A 17,662-nucleotide genomic window follows, 5' to 3' on the forward strand; every position below is an offset into this window, starting at 1 on the left:
AAGGCATGAAGACTCAGAAGCATGACGATCAACAACAGGTAAGAACACGGACGGCCATAGTACTGCGTGATAACGTAAACGTATGTTTAGACAACTCTTTCCGACAAAGCTCATGTCGCATTAGCGCTATCTACAGTCTACAATCAGAAAACGGCTCAACGTCGTGATCATGTCAAGATTGTAGCGTATCGTTGAAGAATCGATTTTAGTGAGCTTAAAAAAAAGCGTTCGGACATGTTACAAAGTTTCTAGCATATTATTTGATAATTCACCTGCTATATCAAAGCGTGACTCACGTGTTTAGTTTCCAATTGTTTTCGGTTCACACGCTTGCCAGTTCAGAGAAAAGCGTAATCTTCGTCACTTTACATTCAGAAGATCTGCCGCAATGCATTTACCCTACTCAGTCTGTGTTATTAATTGACCACTTGTAATATAATATAGTACATTAGTTGAGGTAAGTGGAGCCTTGAACTAGGTCCTTAGTTTTCATCTAGATCGCCATCCTATGAAAAAACTGAGCACACACAAGGGACAGTTTTTGTACCTTCTATATACTGTATAATTAAGACAAAATACATTATGAAAGGTCACAAATTTCACGGAGATCAATGCCAAGAGCCTGCTCCAGTCACCCATATAATCATTTAAAATGGCAGAAGTGTGGAGATATTATTGTGTTCAACCATTTACAGCGCATTAGAGATAAAGCCATGTGTCGTTTCTGATAAGCGCTATATTAAAAAGATGTAGAAGTCAATGCTGGCTACGCAAGGTTCCCAACCCAACCTTGAACCAAGTTGTGCACCTGCGATCTCTAGTCAGAATTATCCGGTATTTCTCAATCTGCCGACATTTTCCTTGAGCGATTTGCTAACATCTTGTAGCCATCAGGACCAAGAAGGCTCCTTAATCCACTAAAAGACAGCGTGCCGTTTTTCTTTCAGTTAGACTGTCACCATAACTGTTGTCTTCTGTGTGTGAGCTCCTCGGAGGCCGCCTCAATTAACTGGAACGACCAGGAACCTTCATAGCCACCAACATTACTAGCATTTAGTAAGCAAAAATATCACAAGTCAAATCATAGAGTTGAATGAGTGTCTCTCTTTTTTTTTTTTACTCAACTGGTAGGGTTTGGATATTTGGGATGAATGTTAGTAAGCTGAAAAGTAACCTAAAATGTGACATCAAGCAAAACCGTTTGGATACGCATGATTTACGAACGAATTTGTCAACGACCATTTGTGAAAATGGGTGAAAGGCCTTGTTTGAAAGAAACTTGACACAAAAAAACAGTGACATTTCGGGGATTTGGCATTTCTATTATTGACAATTCTGGCAATGCTACTAAAAGAATCGCCCCTCCGCCGTTTGCTCTGTATTAGACACTTGACAACAGGTTGAAATGAGAGGTCCCCCTTTTTCAAACTGAAAAACAAGTTTACCATTTTTTTCGAAGCTCTAGAAAAATTGACGCCCCAAAAGGTGGTCAATCTCTTTTGTGCGAAGGCTACTACCGCCGTCGATTCTCATCTTATTATACAATAATAGTGTATTGATTTTGCTATTGAACTTTATTGTATAGAGTATTTTACAGTCTTGTAAGGTCGTCAGTTCACTAGTGGTAGTAGTAGTTCACAAATGGCAGGTGATTTTCTCGCGATCAACGAGTGTTGGTGGTAGCGTTCACCATATTTCACATTGACCGCTTCGATTCGGCAGCTCTATATACATGGCGGGAAAGAGGTAAAAGACAACGATGAGGTAATCTAAGCAATGACAACACATTTTCAATTATCGCGTATTGTTGTCGTATTGCAACATGATACAAAAAATTGTTAAAATGTAAAACTAGACAAAGTCCTAGCGGTGCTCAGTGAAAGGACCAATGGGTGTTATTTGAAGATGCTGTGTATCAATGAAAGGATATAGGATTGGCAGACGGGTGCATTTGTTCATATCGTGCCCGTGGCACTCGACGTTGATACCAAAGGCTGCTTCAAAGACATTCTATTCTGTATCGAATTTATTACAATAATGTTAGAACGCCGCAATATGACGATGAAATGCTTCGACCCACCATTGAATTACTGCATTAGTATGAACATGATTGAATAAATCCAAGAGTAGCTGACTGAAGGAAATATTGTACAAGTCCGTAAGCAGTTGAAAAAAAATTAACATACGCGATACGCTACTGTGCAGGGTACTTCAATAACAGGAGCCAGCATTTTTGTACACCATGGGGACAAGCGTTTACCCCTACAGCTCAGTTCTTATTCTGAGTTGGTCTCAGTGTATTCTACAATGTGATCTAGGAAAGAATTAAGTGAAGTGCTTGACACCTTATACTCTAACAAGCATATCGTACCAGCTATCAATTCGGTGTCGTAGCTACTTTGTAGAAGCTGCGATTTTTAAAGAGTTTCGCTTGCTGCCCAAACGCTTCCTCCTACGCCCATAAAAAATGACATCATGAACGATTCGAGAAGTTCGACCGTATTCTAACAAAGTAATTTGGATTTGTTGCAAATATACTGCGAAAATAAAAAAACAACCGAAAATACGAATAAGGTGTGCGGTGTGAGCGCGATACACGTTTATATAACGCTACTACAATTATTAGGTGCTTTTTGTCAGGTTTACATGAAGAATGGTAGGGTTGATGAAAAAGGTATCGAATCATTTTATCGGCTGTTTGTTCTGACGTCTACTGCTCTCTACGTCTCGATATGTTCGTTCTACGAGAAAAAAGTTCAATAAATCCGTCAATTTTAAGCAAAAAAATGCTTGCATAATTTTTGATATTTTGAAATTAGTCCTTCTCGCCCATAGGCATAATCGAACTTTAAGTAAGGTAAGTTCGCTTGTGCTTAGTTAACGCGTTACTGGAATCAATACTGAAATAATATTCAAGTTACTTCAAGTCGACTTTCCATAAAGATAACTTATTTATAGAAAGCGAATTATTCATGATCTGCTTTCTGGTTGTTATAGCAGCCGTTATTATATAATGTGGTCATGTGGCTTGCGAGTTATTTAAAGGGAGATGAGAGCGAGAGTCGAGTTATTAAAAAGTAATTCTTAAACATGCTTCTAGTTTACAACGTCATGCTCTTATGTGAATTGTGTATGGCGTCTAGCATCGAAAGTTTTACGATGAGATGGCAATTATAGTACGGCGTATCAATTAGATTCCTTCCTTGTAGTGAAAAAAATAATAACAGTTTAACTGAACGAATAGATACTTTGCCGACAAATAAATTTGTCAAGCACTTCTCATAGATCTAGCCATCTTCGAAATAAGTTATCACTCCGTATAAAGGGACAGAATTGGACATAATTGTACAAGTTATTTGACGGACTTGGAGTAAACACGTCCATTATTTTCGAGAAAACAGCGGAACATAAACGTGCATAGTTAGTCCTGGGTCTTGTACTGATATTGTACATACACCGTATTATTGGCAAAGAAAAATAACAGTTGACCTATGGTTACAAGCTCGCTAGACTAAATTCAGACGTTTTTTAGCCAGCACTCTGCGGTGCTACAAACGCATTTACGCGAAATCAGAATTTGATTGAAGATCAGCCATTATACAACCTTTTAGCGCTGGGCAAATATCTAGCAGTAGTCACAATACGACTGCAAAAAAAGCAGATAGGTTCCAATACAGTTGAACGGAAAGTCCACAACTGACAAATAACAGCGCAAATTTCGTCCCTTCCAAAACGTCATGCCTGACGATTTGATTTAATCGGATCGTAGGCGAAAGCGTTTCATTTAAGTAGAAATACCGTATCGATAATTGTAATAACAAAGGCGTGGGTAGTCAGATAGATTCTCTTCGAAACCAATAACATAACGAAATCGCTTGGTAGTCGTTCTGTTCTAAATTTGAACGGCAGATAGCTTTCGTTTCACCTCTAGTGAGAAGTGTACCTCCGACAAAATAATTCATGGAGAATTTGAGTCGTCGTGATAATAGGTTTCGGCAATTAAATGGGCATAAAGTCACTTCGACCCGAAGACCCAGAGCATCTATGGGACTTGCTTTGGAAGTTAAAATCGAATCATTGTCTTTAGATTTTGTTTTAGTGGTCCGTCAATGAAAGTGGCGCCTTTTTAGGTCTCTAGCCCGTCAATGTGTAACGACGATACATTCTGCCAATAATTAATAAGTCGCTGCTTAAAACTATCAAGCTTGCAATTACCGCACACTAATTTCCATCCCATCTACTGAAAGATGTCCTACTTAGAAAAATAACAACTACTTATAAATTGTGAAATGTAGCAGATTTTTTCTGTAGGTGTTCGTCTAGAATAAAAAAAGCGATAGTAACTGGTATTGTAATAAACTGTCGAAATATGCTGTGTGGGGCCGTCGGTACGGCAGCTTAAACAATTAGATCACCCAGATGAATTGAAAGAGCCAGGGACTGCTTGCTCAAAGACTACATGTGTGATCAAAATAGATGATCGCGTTAAGTTTACTTGGAACTGCGGTGTATCTGCCTCTCAAAGGACTTACCTAGTTACCTTACCTATCCGCATCCATTGATAACTTTTTACTTGTGGTCACACGTAAATGTGGGTATTGCTGACAGTCTTTATTATTATTATTAGAACTAGTTGTTGTTACGAGCCCCTCATGCCTAACAGCTCCGAATGCTAACGGTCCTATTCTATTATTAAAATATTATGTTAGAATTAAAGGCGGTGGAACCAACGATCCCGGAAAAATAGCTAAATATTATAAAATCCCATTATTAAATAGTTTAAATGAATCATCCCTTTCTCATATTAAGACTAAGAGCCGATTTGTGTGAAGGTAAATCATGTATATACTTCAATATATTGTACTATAGTGCGTAACGAAAAACTACGATTAATAAATATATAAAAAAAAAAAAGACTACCCTGTAAAGAGATGTTACCCACTGTCTACAGTTTGCTTTAGCTTACACCTCTCTGCATATGATACAATTATGAAACGGACTGCACGCGATATTACGCGTTTTGGTCGGTTTAGATGATGGCAAGTCCTTGTTATGAATACGCGCGTAGGAGGTGCACTACAAATGACAAATGGTTACATACATATTAAGGCTAAGGACCATTACGGCCGTACTCGCTGAGTGCAGGACACGTCATTCGTAAACGTAGCGTCACAGCCAACATTACTTGCCACACCCTTCAGAATTTCGTTCGCATTGACAAATGTCTCTATTACGTTGCATAAAATTCTTGACAAGCAGCTTTTCGACGGGAACGAACCTGGCACTTGACTGTGCTTGTTTTATTCTTCTAAATGGATATTTTTAGTTAATCCGCCCGTGCCGCGGCAACAACGCTTTTTTCTCGTTATAGAAATTAAGAAGCAGGTTTACATGTACCCACTTCAGTAACTTGGCGGTCTTCTTCTCTAACTTACAGGCAAAAGGAGCGAATTGAGAGGTATAGAAATTGCAAAACTTCGACACAATCCACATCTGCCCAACGATCTGATTCTCACAAAATCGAATATTAATGCAATAAGGATAGAACTTTCTTTTTCTAAACATAGTAAAATAGAAATTAAGTGAACTGATTCTCTTTTGGGACTTACCGCAAGAGTAAATCAATGCCGCTACAAAGTTCTCGAAAGTTTGAGACAAGCTATTACTGAGACTTAATGCCAGACTAAAATCCCGGTTAATTTCGTTATATTTGTTCATGTTCATGATAGATGTGCATTCAGTTTGTGTTCCATATGAGATAGGGACGATCTTTTTTGCTGTGGTGGCAGATCGGCACTCAGAAACGGAATCTAAAACAGGAAGTGGTCTCATGAAAGCTGTTACGAGCCACGTTGATGCTACGAGAAAAGCAAGGCTCCGTTTTTGTCAGAACGTGGCCTTCTTCTGTCCAAATATGTTCTCTATCTCATTCGTCAAAACCAATAGTAATAACAGCAATTCGAAGGAAAACAGTATTTTCAAGGGTATTCCGAATAAATCAAGTAAACTGGAATGCGTCGATAAATAAGGACAAACAATAATAATAACAGGGTAAAAAGATAATAAGAAAAGATTACGAAAAAAAAAATGTATTAGGTGCTTAATTCTTTTCTTTGGATATTTATAAAAGACCATCTCCTTATTTCCGTTAGAGTAAATATGCTACCTGAAGATACACATGCCATTGAAGTTACTGGTGGTGATCAATCGTCCTGTTGAATAGTTCGTTTACAGGTCAAAGCGGCAAGTTATCAGAGAAGTAATAAATTTATTATTAGGGAAACACATCGACATCTTATCCAGTAGAGGAAAGGCAAGCAAGCATCTCTTGTAACCCAAAATGGTTTATGCAGGAAAGCTAATAATTAGGATTATCGTGCAATGCTTTCCCTCTAGATAAATAAATTTTACATTGTCAACGATGATAAACAGATTATATGCGTACCATTAAGCATAAGCTGACAGTTCTATCTCTGCTTGCTTTCCGGATATTAAACATTTTACTAAAATGTTTTGGGTTTTCTAAGTAATTCGTATTAAACCTTGACGTTTAAAGTGTTTTATGCTAAAATTCCATAATGCTTGATTGAACCGAAAAAATTCAGCCTGAAAAGAACTGAAAAAAAATAATTAACTGTCTTAATTGACTTCAGATCTACACCACCCTAGTCGAAGTGTCGAAATATTCTGGCAAATCTTTTTTGCCCTTTTTGCAAAGCTTCGTCTATCTATTACTAGAATAGTACCATATGGCTTTTGATACCAAAGTTAGCCTCACATTTTCCAATTTGTTCTTGTGACAGAGTCTAATATGCGCCAATCGATTCTGTATACCCGACTTGAAAACATCAATATCAGCTAACTTCCCCAGACTGGTGTCTTCACTCATTTTGAAGGCATAAATCTATAAGTACTTATACATGAATCGTTCATATTAATGTTTTTTCCAAATTAGTCAATGTAGTTGAAATGTATCGCTTTACCCTCAGATTGAGACTTTGAAGTCGACTGGTAAGTGTCATGCCATAATAGAAATACAGGGTTGCTTAGCAATTTTTTAACACTTTAAAAACAGACGATGAGACAATTGAGTCGGATCTGCGTCAGAAATAATAAGTCAAGCTTCGTTGGCTCGAAAACAGTCGAGTACCTTTTTTTTTTTATTATATTAGACTGTCTGCCGGCGCTGTGATCTATTAAAAGCAGATATGAAATAAGATGCATTCTATTTGGAACTTGAAGCCTACGTGCAAGATTTGCCCAAAACTTCATGAAAAAATCAACGTTTGTTTATCTTGGCCGAAGTCAACCCTAGGCAGCCTTTTCGAAAAGCTTCGACATTTTACTCTGTTCGAGTGACCCGACGGGCGGCGGTCGATAAAGCGGTTTGTTCAAAATTAAAATCATTGGATGTATTAGGGAGCCGCTAAAATGGCATCCGAGACGTTTGAATGGTTGCATGTGGTACATCATTGTCTTGATACACATGTGACACTAATTCTAATATTATTAATTACTATTCTAATAATAGAACTATTTTTAGAATTATAGAGCAATCTATTCGTACTCGCTAGGTTGTTCCAGAATGCCAAGATACAGTCATTTAGGTCACTAGCTAGTACCTACGTGTGGTATCTTCTATACAAGGTGTTCCAAAACCCGTGGTTAGTCCTTGAAGGAGTAATGAATGAAACGCTTTCTACTGAAAAGAAATAAGCCATGGTACGCTGATATTAGTTAGACAAAGCAAGAAGTTAGAATTGGGCGAAAAAGGTAAATTGCAAGATATCACTTCGAAATATATGAAATCGTTTGAGAAATACGGTTTTGATTGGGAAATGAATTAATTTTCATAGCTTATTCCAAATGACTTGCAATAAAAGCTCAAATAACGGGAATTGCTTTAAAATCTCCCATTTTGGCCAGAGGTCTAGGGGCATTTGGATATAGCCATGACGTTGCCTACTTTTGTGTAGAGGTTAGCGTAAGAAATATTCTTCCGGTTGGGAAAAGCATTTTTCCGCAAAGCTCCATAATCCCCTCAAAAATTAATTTTGGGTTATTCAGTATCTTGTATATGCTACCCTAAATTTATAACATAAAACAAAGTTTTGTGGTTGTTAAAGAAATATTGTTATTATTATTTATTTCTCATTAATGCTCACTGGTTTATTGTTTGGGGAAAGTGTATCATCATCATTTGGGCTTTGAGCTTTTCCACAGCTAGCCATGATAGCTCCTCATTACTTTAGTTTAATAGTTTTGATGTATGTTTACACTAAAAGTACATAAATAAAAACCCACCGAATTTTGTATTATTTTTCGTGTGCCTTTGCATCTCTTAACACTGAAACATCTTTAATACTAAATGTAATAACCAATATATAAACACATAGAGTAAACCTGGAAGAGTTTTTATTTATGACTGGACACCCCGGGGATACATGAAGCCTGACAAAATTCTAAGCACGATTCCTGAACTGATTCACTTTAAGATTGGGACGAATCTTTTATGTCATACAACGGATATTTTTATTGATTAGTACAAAGTGTGTATATATGAGTCGTATGGACTACATACAGGGGGGGGGGGGACACAAGATGCTCTCGTCCCAATGTTGCATATTCATGGGGATCCACGCCTTTTAGCTTGCTTTCAATAGGAAATTAGAATGTTGGCAGCGAGAATCTGCAACAAACTAGGATCTTTCTGTTAATATCGCCAATGTAATAACTGATATTCTTTGACCTATATATGCGGACGCATACTTTGCAGAAATGGTACAGTAAATAATTATCGCTGTAAATTATTCGATAGTCTTGGGCAAAATTAGCTATTGAATATATATATATATATATATATATATATATATATATATATATTCAATTTCAATGTATTTTTCCTATATATATGAAAAAAACTATGGATTTTGTAACATGTTAATGATTTTGCGGCCATCGCAAACCAGATTTACGCAACAGCACTACAGTTACTGTTTTTAGCTAGTGATGAAAACATTGTCTACTATATTCAGTTTTCCTCTCTGCTGGTTGCATTATAATGGTTACCTTTTAAATAGCACAGTTTCACAGCCAGTTCCTATGGCTACCTCCTGGGTTGTGTCCTGCTAGGCAAAATACTATTTTGTTGTTTAAAAATCGCAGCGCTGTTTCGAGCCGTCAGCAGTGCGCTGTGCTCATCCTGAGGCCGATCACCCGCTCCTTTGTCCTGGATTACCCTAAGGATTGACTGCACGTTTCGCCAAGTGGGCGGCGAAAGATACCGCTGAGCCTATAAAGGATACAGAAACAAAACAGGAACGTGATTGGCAAAGTGCACTACGTATCCATGTGCCAAACTAGCAAGGCCTTTTTTCGCCGTATCCTAGTAAGCAGCATACATTCATGAAAGATCAAACCGGTTAAGCCACAATCACATATATATATATATAAAATTGACAACTGTCCCGCGGCTGGGACTTTTATGTTCCGATCGCGTCCGAACTGGTCCTGAACTTATTTGATATATACATTTAATAGTTGCTTTTGCCGTGAATGCGCCTTTCGTGCCTTATAAATAGTAGGCAACGCGTCTAAACTGATAGATTTTCACATGTCTTGCTTCTATGAGTCTAAATTAAAACAAATACTTTAACTAATCTTCTGCATGGGCCGAAAGAATCAATTCTGACGGTCATGTTTGTTCAATATAATCACCATCCGCGCCGCTTACAGCTTAAATTGAGAATAAACACTAAAATATTACTTTTTTCGCCCGCAGTTAACTTTCAATAGTAGCTATGCGTCGAGCGATAGTGGTAACTGCAGAGTCATTAAAGTATCGTTCAAATACGCCACATACACGGACGCCAACAAAAATTAATTTAAAAAAAATTACGCTGATAGCAGGTCGGAGGTCTCAAAAATGCTCAAAACGACCAACATGTTTGAAAGGTGTGAAAAGACATAAATAGTCTTAAAGAGAATAACCGGTGGACCTTATCTGAAGCACTCAATGAGCAAATAGAATTCTTTTCTCAGCAGCGGCGCTTAATTTCCGTATTAGAACCCTAGGTTATCAAAAATGATTTTTCGAGACGTTTTAATACGTTTTCGAACTCTTTAAATCTAAACCATATTAAGAATATTCCAGCTTGCTTTATGAAAGTTTTTTCAATTTTTTCGAAAAGCAAAAGCTTCCAGTAACAGACCATCGATTTTTGAAAAAAAAAAAGGAAGGTCCATCCAGCACAGAACGATTAGATAATAGGTAATCTACGTTTAAATTCCAAAGAGCTAGGCATTGTTCATTATCATGAAGAATTGATTGTTTTGTTCTAAAAAGACCCAACTTTCTTCTGGCTTGTTGCGAGAAACAGCCTGCCAAAGTTTTCCCCAATTTAAACGCATTATCCTAGAAGAACAAATGCTAAAGAACATATAGATATATATGTTTGTAGGTACTTTAGCATCTGAAAACGATGCTCTGACGACTTGGCCTCGACTTCCGCGTTCTTTTAACAGTAACGAACATGTTCGGAAGTCCATAGGACCTCGTGCGGCTAACGCCTATCCAGAGACAAAAGGTTCAACTGGAGCAATCAATTATTTGTACACGATTCCAGCCTGAATGAAATGCCCTACATAACATATATTGGTCCAAACATTTTTTACTTGTACTAAAAACTTTACTGAAAAACTGATTCTACAATGAATATAGTATATCTATTACGGAATACCTGTTGTGGCTTTATTGGTCTGCTGGCTGAATCGTTGCCCCAGACTATTGTTGCATAATGTGTTGACTTTAATTAAGAATTAGCCTTATTTAGACAATCAATGAAGACCCATGCATCTAGTCCAATGACGCGCCTTAATTCCATTTGGTTCAGTAATTCAGAGACAGGGAGCATCAAAAAATAACAATCTAAAACGGCGGGTTGCTCACAAGCAGGTGATTCATGAACTCAACAAATAGACTACAAAAAACATCCCTATTTTTAAAAATAACAAACAGAATATATTTTTTAGTAAACTGTAGTACCTGAATTGCTTCACTGAAGTGCGATGCCCTTTCTCTATTATAGAACTTCGATACGTTTTTTTTATCTTTTTCCTTTTTTTTTTTGTTTGTAATTTTGTTTATCGGATTGAGCTATCAAGTTAACGGGACATGTATGAAATAGAAGAAGGCGTAGGTACCAAACGCGCCAAATTTGAAACAATTTTTATCCCGATGCAGTTTAAGCTGATAGCCATAATAGAAATTCCGACTTAAAGTCAATAAAAGGCAACAGGTGTCTTTGGATGGCAACAGTGAAGTATGTTGTAAATAGAGCAGTGCATTAGGTACTCAATATTGATTTTCAAGTAATTAATTACCAGTTTGTCGAGTGATTGCTCCGTACCCAATAGGGCAAATGCTGAGCGCCCGTAGTATCTTGTCAAAGGCGCCGTATCCATCAACCAGTGTGCGTAACTGGGGACGGCCTATTAATAACCAAAACAAAAAAAATTGTGTTAAGGTATTTTATTTAGCAAAAGAAATGTATCACTTCTTGATCTCACCAGTTAATTAGTACTATTTTATTCAGCGACAAATAAAAAAGTATGATTTAAAAAGTAAATGCAAATGTTTTCTTATTCCTAGATTCAATATATATAGCAAATTAAATTTATCGAAACATACGGGGCCCCAAGCATCGTATCAGTTCGATAACTCACAACAACTGCATATACCATTTATGTTAAACATAGAAGGCATGTATTAATATTAACCTAACCTAAGTTTATTCAGTCTTATGTTCGATACATTTTTACCTCTAATCCGTAAACGAATGTCGTCTTCTATATAATACAACAACTCTAAAATCCTAACTTCTGTAAAAACAGTGAAAAGACATTTGACAATGAGACTTGACCAGAGACAACGGGAAGCTGGAAAAGAAGAACAATACAAAATGCGGAAACATATTGAACAATCTAATAATAATAGAGCCACATCAAATACTAAATATGTTCCTAGATATCATATCTATTCTTTAATTAATACTCTCATTTTGTGAGGTTCAGGTTGGCAAGGTCCGAATTGTAAACTAAACTGATACACATCTCTGTATGCATGTTTGCCTTATTATTTGTTCTACGCAAAAAAAAACATATGTGCTATGTTTAAAAATTTTAACAGTCATGAGGGTTCATTGATTACACGAACAGAACATTACCGATGTACGCTGCTTGTAGCATAATTTATGTACGCAAAAAATATGATAAAACAAAAATAACAGTGTAAACCTATGACTATGTAAAAATAAAGAGACAGAAAGATGAGATTTGAAAAAATGGCAGCTTCGACCTATAATAGATTCGATAGAGAAGCGAGGCCCACTACAATGTGGGCGTTAGATACGTGCTGTTGTGTTCTTATAGCTATCGTCACATTTATGTGTTGAAAGCGTCACTTTTCCAAACCAGAAGACCTACGTACTTCACATACACTACACGGTCACTTGATTACCCAAGCCACCCGGCCGGTATCTCTAATGTGCAATAGAATAAATATTATTGGGTACTAAGATTAGGTATCTTTATCCGTCTCAGAATTTTAAGAGCTGACTTTCCAATTTCATATATAAGAAAAAAAACATTGTAGAGGAACTAGCAAAGGCAAAATTGATTGTCACGCCTTTACACTGATAGACACTAAGCCTAAATGTCCTGCTGTGGTGATGGCGACGTCTGAAATGGATAGACCATTGCAATCTTCACTACTTTCTCTTTACTTCAAGCTTATAAGCTTCACATAGGTAAAGTATCAAGCGACTTTTGGCTAGTTAATTAAAGATCGATTTACTACTATAAGAGGACAGTATTTCAAGAAAAACGTGGCTTCGAATTGGTCCATTGATGACTGGCCTCGTCGCCGAATGCCGCTAAAGAGGCGTAGTAAATTGTGAGCGATAGAAGTGAACGTAGTGCGGGACAGGAATAGAATAATTCTCTTTTAATTATTGCGAAGTAATGGTGGCCTCGTTTTGTCACAGCGTTAGCAATTGCAGACAAATATCAGAATACCAATTTTGCTCAGAGCCAACAATGGCTGTATTTCAGATTATAACAGCTCACATAGTTAGCTTTAGTAGGTTTCCCGATATCTAGACCAGGCGTGAAGCAATATTCTCGCAATATATATCGAATTTTAACTATTGAAGTTCAGCTGTTGCTGACTGTGCTATAAATTATATAGAGTATATGGATGCAGGTGCTGGACTTATTTGGATGGAATATTATTCGCTCACGCCTTTTTCTATCGTTTATAGTATCTCCTTGTTTCTCTTCCTTTTGGACTCCTTGTTACTTCAACTCTCATTCCATAATATTGACGCGATTGGATATTTTTCGAGCTATTCAAGCTCTGCTAAAAACCCGTGTTCAAACATCGTCGGCCTAAATTTGCGGCCTCAGGCACGCCGTTCTCTCGAATTAGATTAAAAACTGGGTCTTTATGGCACTAAGCGTAGGTTTAGTAGTTTCGTTGTATCCACACGCGTTTCACTCATTTTCGATAAATTAAAATGTTTGTAAAATATTTCGCCGAATGAAGATATGTTGAAGAGCAACACATGGGTATAAAGCGAATAGTTTAAAAGAGCTTATTCCAAACGGAGCCCCTCTAGATTGCCAAATTCATTCGTCAAAGTGATATTTTTTTAGCTGGAACGAGAGAGCTTCTGAGCAGTGCGGCGTGAAAAAAGGACGAAATAGCATAGATTTTTGAGACAGATAGGCTAACTACAGTAATTTTCCTGATAGGCGCACCACCAATGGCTAGGAATTTAGGAAAGAAGAAAATGAAAAAGCCGTCTTCTGTTCTAGCTGATCATGCTGGCGCTTTACGCAGGTTGCCTTAATTGCGTGCTCGAGTGTCGCCTACAGACTAAATATTAGTTAAAATGGGAACTTTACGAATCAGCTCGATAAATTTGTTTGACTACGATACGATAAACATAACACAAGTTCTATTAGTAGTTCACTTGCTTAAAGTAATTCGACCAAACGATGTCATACCGTAATAAGGGACAGGTGGAAACTGCAATTGTTTACTAGGTTCATAACCCATATGGTGAAAATAGTTATCGTAATGAATATAAAACTTTGGCAAAGTAAAATAAATTTTCGTGGAAAAAAAAATCTTGATTGGGGCTAGTCAGATGATTCAAAGGTAATGCTTTAAGCTATAAAGTCATATACAATTATTACACACCTTTTCCATAAACTGCCGATTTTCCAGGGCACTCTTTGCGCCCATCCGTTCAAGACACCGGTAGGCAAAGTGAGAACAGGTTCTTCGAACAGACGCATTTCGGTGTGATGCTCCGTGGTCTATAAGACAAACAGCCAGCCGGGCGGGAGCCGTATGCTCGAGGATCATCTCCAGCGCTCTATAAATGGAAAAATATTTCGCTGACTCTTTAATTAAATTAATAGTTTTCTATTAGATTGATTAGTATTGCACAAAATGAATGAATAAATACGCTCTGCTGTACCATTTCCAAGCTTTTACAAGAGTTAGACATAGTGTCCTTAAACAGTTCAAGAAGCATGCTTCCATTCTGATTTTTTAAAAATTTTATTGGCATTTTTTTCGTTTAGCGTAAATGAACGTCCTTCAAATATCAGGACCTTTAAATACAAAACTAACTCATATCATGATACGTACATGCCCGACGAACGAATATTCTACCTGGCTGTTTCGAATAGCCTAAAAAAAGATTCATGTTTAGACAATGTACCTATACTCGATCCTAATAACAAAGGCCAGATGGCAAAACGCTAGAGGGTTGTTAGGCCACTAAATGTTAACAGATCGAATTTATTTGTTATGGAGATAAGCAGAGCTTGAAATTTAATTCATATGGGAATTTTTATTCGATACAATTATCTTGATATAAGTTACTTTATTGATTCGTCTCGCAACGTCACAAACTTCAGTGAGATATTCAGGGAGTGGAACTAAATTTTTAATTTAACCAATAGGCCGCACGGTTAAAGTGTTGCGTTGCTGGGGTTTTGAATAAATTGCGGGCGGGCACTTTTCTCAATATAATTTTATATGGTAAATGTTCTTAATACCGCTTGTGGGATTTATACCTGAAGTCGTCTGGGTAGCTAATGCGTACTCCTCTTAGTGCGCTGCCGTGCTAACCATCAATATGGGGCCACCGTTGGCCCAAATTTCGGCGTTAGCAAGTGCTCATCATGGCATATGTTTCCCGCGTTGTCCCATAAGTCTATTGGAAAAACCCTATATCAAACTAACAGGGTCCACCCCGATCAGAATTTTTAAGCGGTGCAACTCCTTGATGCTTCACCGAACGAATAATTCCGGGAACTTATTCACACTATAAGAAAAAATGGCATACCTATCAACGTCCTGTCGAAAAAAAAGTACATTCTCGCCCGATTTGTGCAGAAGACATTGGCAAATTGGGTCCAAATGGGGCTCCATGGCATTCATCTGCAAGAAGCAATAATAAAATATTACAAATAGTACAATAAAATATTTATCGTATCTAGTTTTTTTTCGTTATTTAACGTTACTCAGAAAATACATAGTTTCACTTTTAGGAAGAGTTACCGATCGGATCTCACGTGGACTAATCAGATTGCCGCTGCCAACAGTGCGTTGTCCTGCGCTGTCGCTTACATTAACAAGTTAGCGCGCGCTCGTAAATGACCCACACGTTCTTGTTTTAACATAACTTACTTTTACATAAGATGTCATATTTATCGAACATCTTTAGCTCGAAATAGTTCTTATAGAATGTTACGTATGAAACATTGCACCAGTCGCGTCATCTAGTTACCATTCTTCGAACTATCTGTTATGTATAGTCTTATCAAGCACAAGAAGAACCTAACAAATGGTAATTAGTCCTTTTTGGTCTAAGAACAACTAGCTTGCTTCTATTTTGTAATCTTGCCGTATACGAAGATATAGGACCCCTCATAAGCGTTACTTCACGGCTAAGCAAACTTACATGAAATCTAATTCCTTACTTTCATAATTTTTTATCTCTTGGGATAACCATAACAACATTATGCCCCGAAAGTTTTAAGTCGTGATCCTAAAGCAAGCAAAATAAGTAAATATCGTAGTCATCGTCCTCTCCCTTTGTGCTTGAACCCGGAAAGTTTTAGCATATATTTGTTATTGCAGTCTTAATGCTGAGACCTAACTGTTCTAGTTCAAGTTAGGTACTATCGTTAAGCTTCGCTTAAACGAAAGATAAATCAGTCAGTAACGTTCAGATATCCTATACGTAAATCATGTGTACAAAGTGTAGCTACGTCAAACGATAATGACGAAAGGCACGCTTTTTACTTCGACTTATTTTTCTAATATATATGATTTTTGGTAAGCCGCCAATATTTAAATGGGTTTTCATCTTATTTCTGAACAAAGCTTTGCATTTAGCTAAGTCAACCATTTTCTTTTGCTAACAATAGTAATAATAATGTAAAAGAAGGACCGAACTGACAAATAAAAAGCCCAATGCTTTGACCAGTGTTTAGATCAATACGTACCGGTATAAATCCTGTTTCAACCTCTGTAAATGTTTACCATATCTGAACTAATCTAACGAAGAGATAGCCTCAACGATACATAGAGGTATTTATGGAGAACCTTTTTCTTCTTGCATCTTCAGAACGATTTGCAAACGAGGCCGAATATGGTAAAAGAATGAAAGACACTCAGTAATTCGATTTTAGGCCTATATACCTATTTCCCCCTTCATGGCTTCTTTCGTGATAGAATGTGTATGATATATCCAATGTGATTATTAATTAGGTTTTATTATATAAATAGAGGTACGCGCTCTGTTTGCCAACTATCGTTACTAATATTAGCTCTAATGAAACCTAACAGACAATTTATTGTTATTACCTTTGCTATAATTAATAAAAGTATGTACTAGAAACCTAGTAGCCCCTTCTCAACTACAGACTGCAGAATGTCTAAATTCAGTTTATTAAATAGGCCTGTATATCTAATGAGTTTGTGTTAAAAGGGCATTAAATCACGGTAAGCGTAAAGGTCGCCATAATTTAAATAGCGCCGCGTCGAGCGCCTCTAAAAAGCATCATCAAATCAATTCATTGCACAATACTCGTTTAAGAAAAAATCGAAGGATCAGCTTTATAAATAAGGCACTGTACGCTTCAGAAGTCAGTTCCATATTAACTCTTGCCTGACACATAGATTGCTTTCTTCTCTCGCAATAAAAATGCGTGTTGTTAATCTTAAAATACAAATCACTGCCAAAAAGTTACAGAAAAATCTCTTTTTGTTAGGTCGTGTGCTAGTTCGACGAAATTTAACTTTGAATCTTACTTAGGTTGATCGAAAATATCGGCCTGTAACTAACTTCTTATTGAGTTATTATTGCTTAGTACTCGTGATAATTTTTCTTATATGAAAGCTTTGTTCTCGTACTAATATGGAAGTTTTCTTGATTCGACTTTCATGTCACTAGGAAACTTCTGGCGCTGTAACTTGTATATCTCGGGCTACTGCTTAAGGCACATTACACATCGCCCTGTTGCCTATTTAAGTTTTTCTAAACTTGCAATTTTCAAGCATTACCATAATTTGCCTGAT

The 17,662-nt window shown here is 37.0% G+C and overlaps 1 protein-coding gene across 3 annotated transcripts in view; it reads right to left on the reverse strand.

Annotated features, from left to right (window-relative positions):
* Positions 1-8,109: 8,109 nt before the first annotated feature.
* Positions 8,110-17,662, reverse strand: part of LOC111259990 (uncharacterized) — a 38,145-nt gene continuing 28,592 nt past the window's right edge. The window contains exons 6-10 of one of the 3 annotated variants that reach the window (XM_022832410.2): positions 15,423-15,517; positions 14,264-14,441; positions 11,383-11,490; positions 9,070-9,292; positions 8,110-8,689 (exon numbers count right to left, since the gene is read on the reverse strand). In XM_022832410.2, the coding sequence (XP_022688145.1) occupies positions 9,107-9,292; positions 11,383-11,490; positions 14,264-14,441; positions 15,423-15,517 (567 nt within the window). In that variant the 3' untranslated portion in view covers positions 8,110-8,689; positions 9,070-9,106. Of the gene's footprint in view, positions 9,293-11,382; positions 11,491-14,263; positions 14,442-15,422; positions 15,518-17,662 lie in introns of all 3 variants that reach the window. The other 2 variants (XM_022832409.2, XM_022832408.2) reach the window with 2 other exon arrangements.

The sequence above is a fragment of the Varroa jacobsoni genome, unplaced genomic scaffold (genome assembly GCF_002532875.2).
Source record: "Varroa jacobsoni isolate VJ856 unplaced genomic scaffold, vjacob_1.0 scaffold_390, whole genome shotgun sequence".
NCBI classification, from domain to species: Eukaryota; Metazoa; Arthropoda; class Arachnida; order Mesostigmata; family Varroidae; genus Varroa; species Varroa jacobsoni.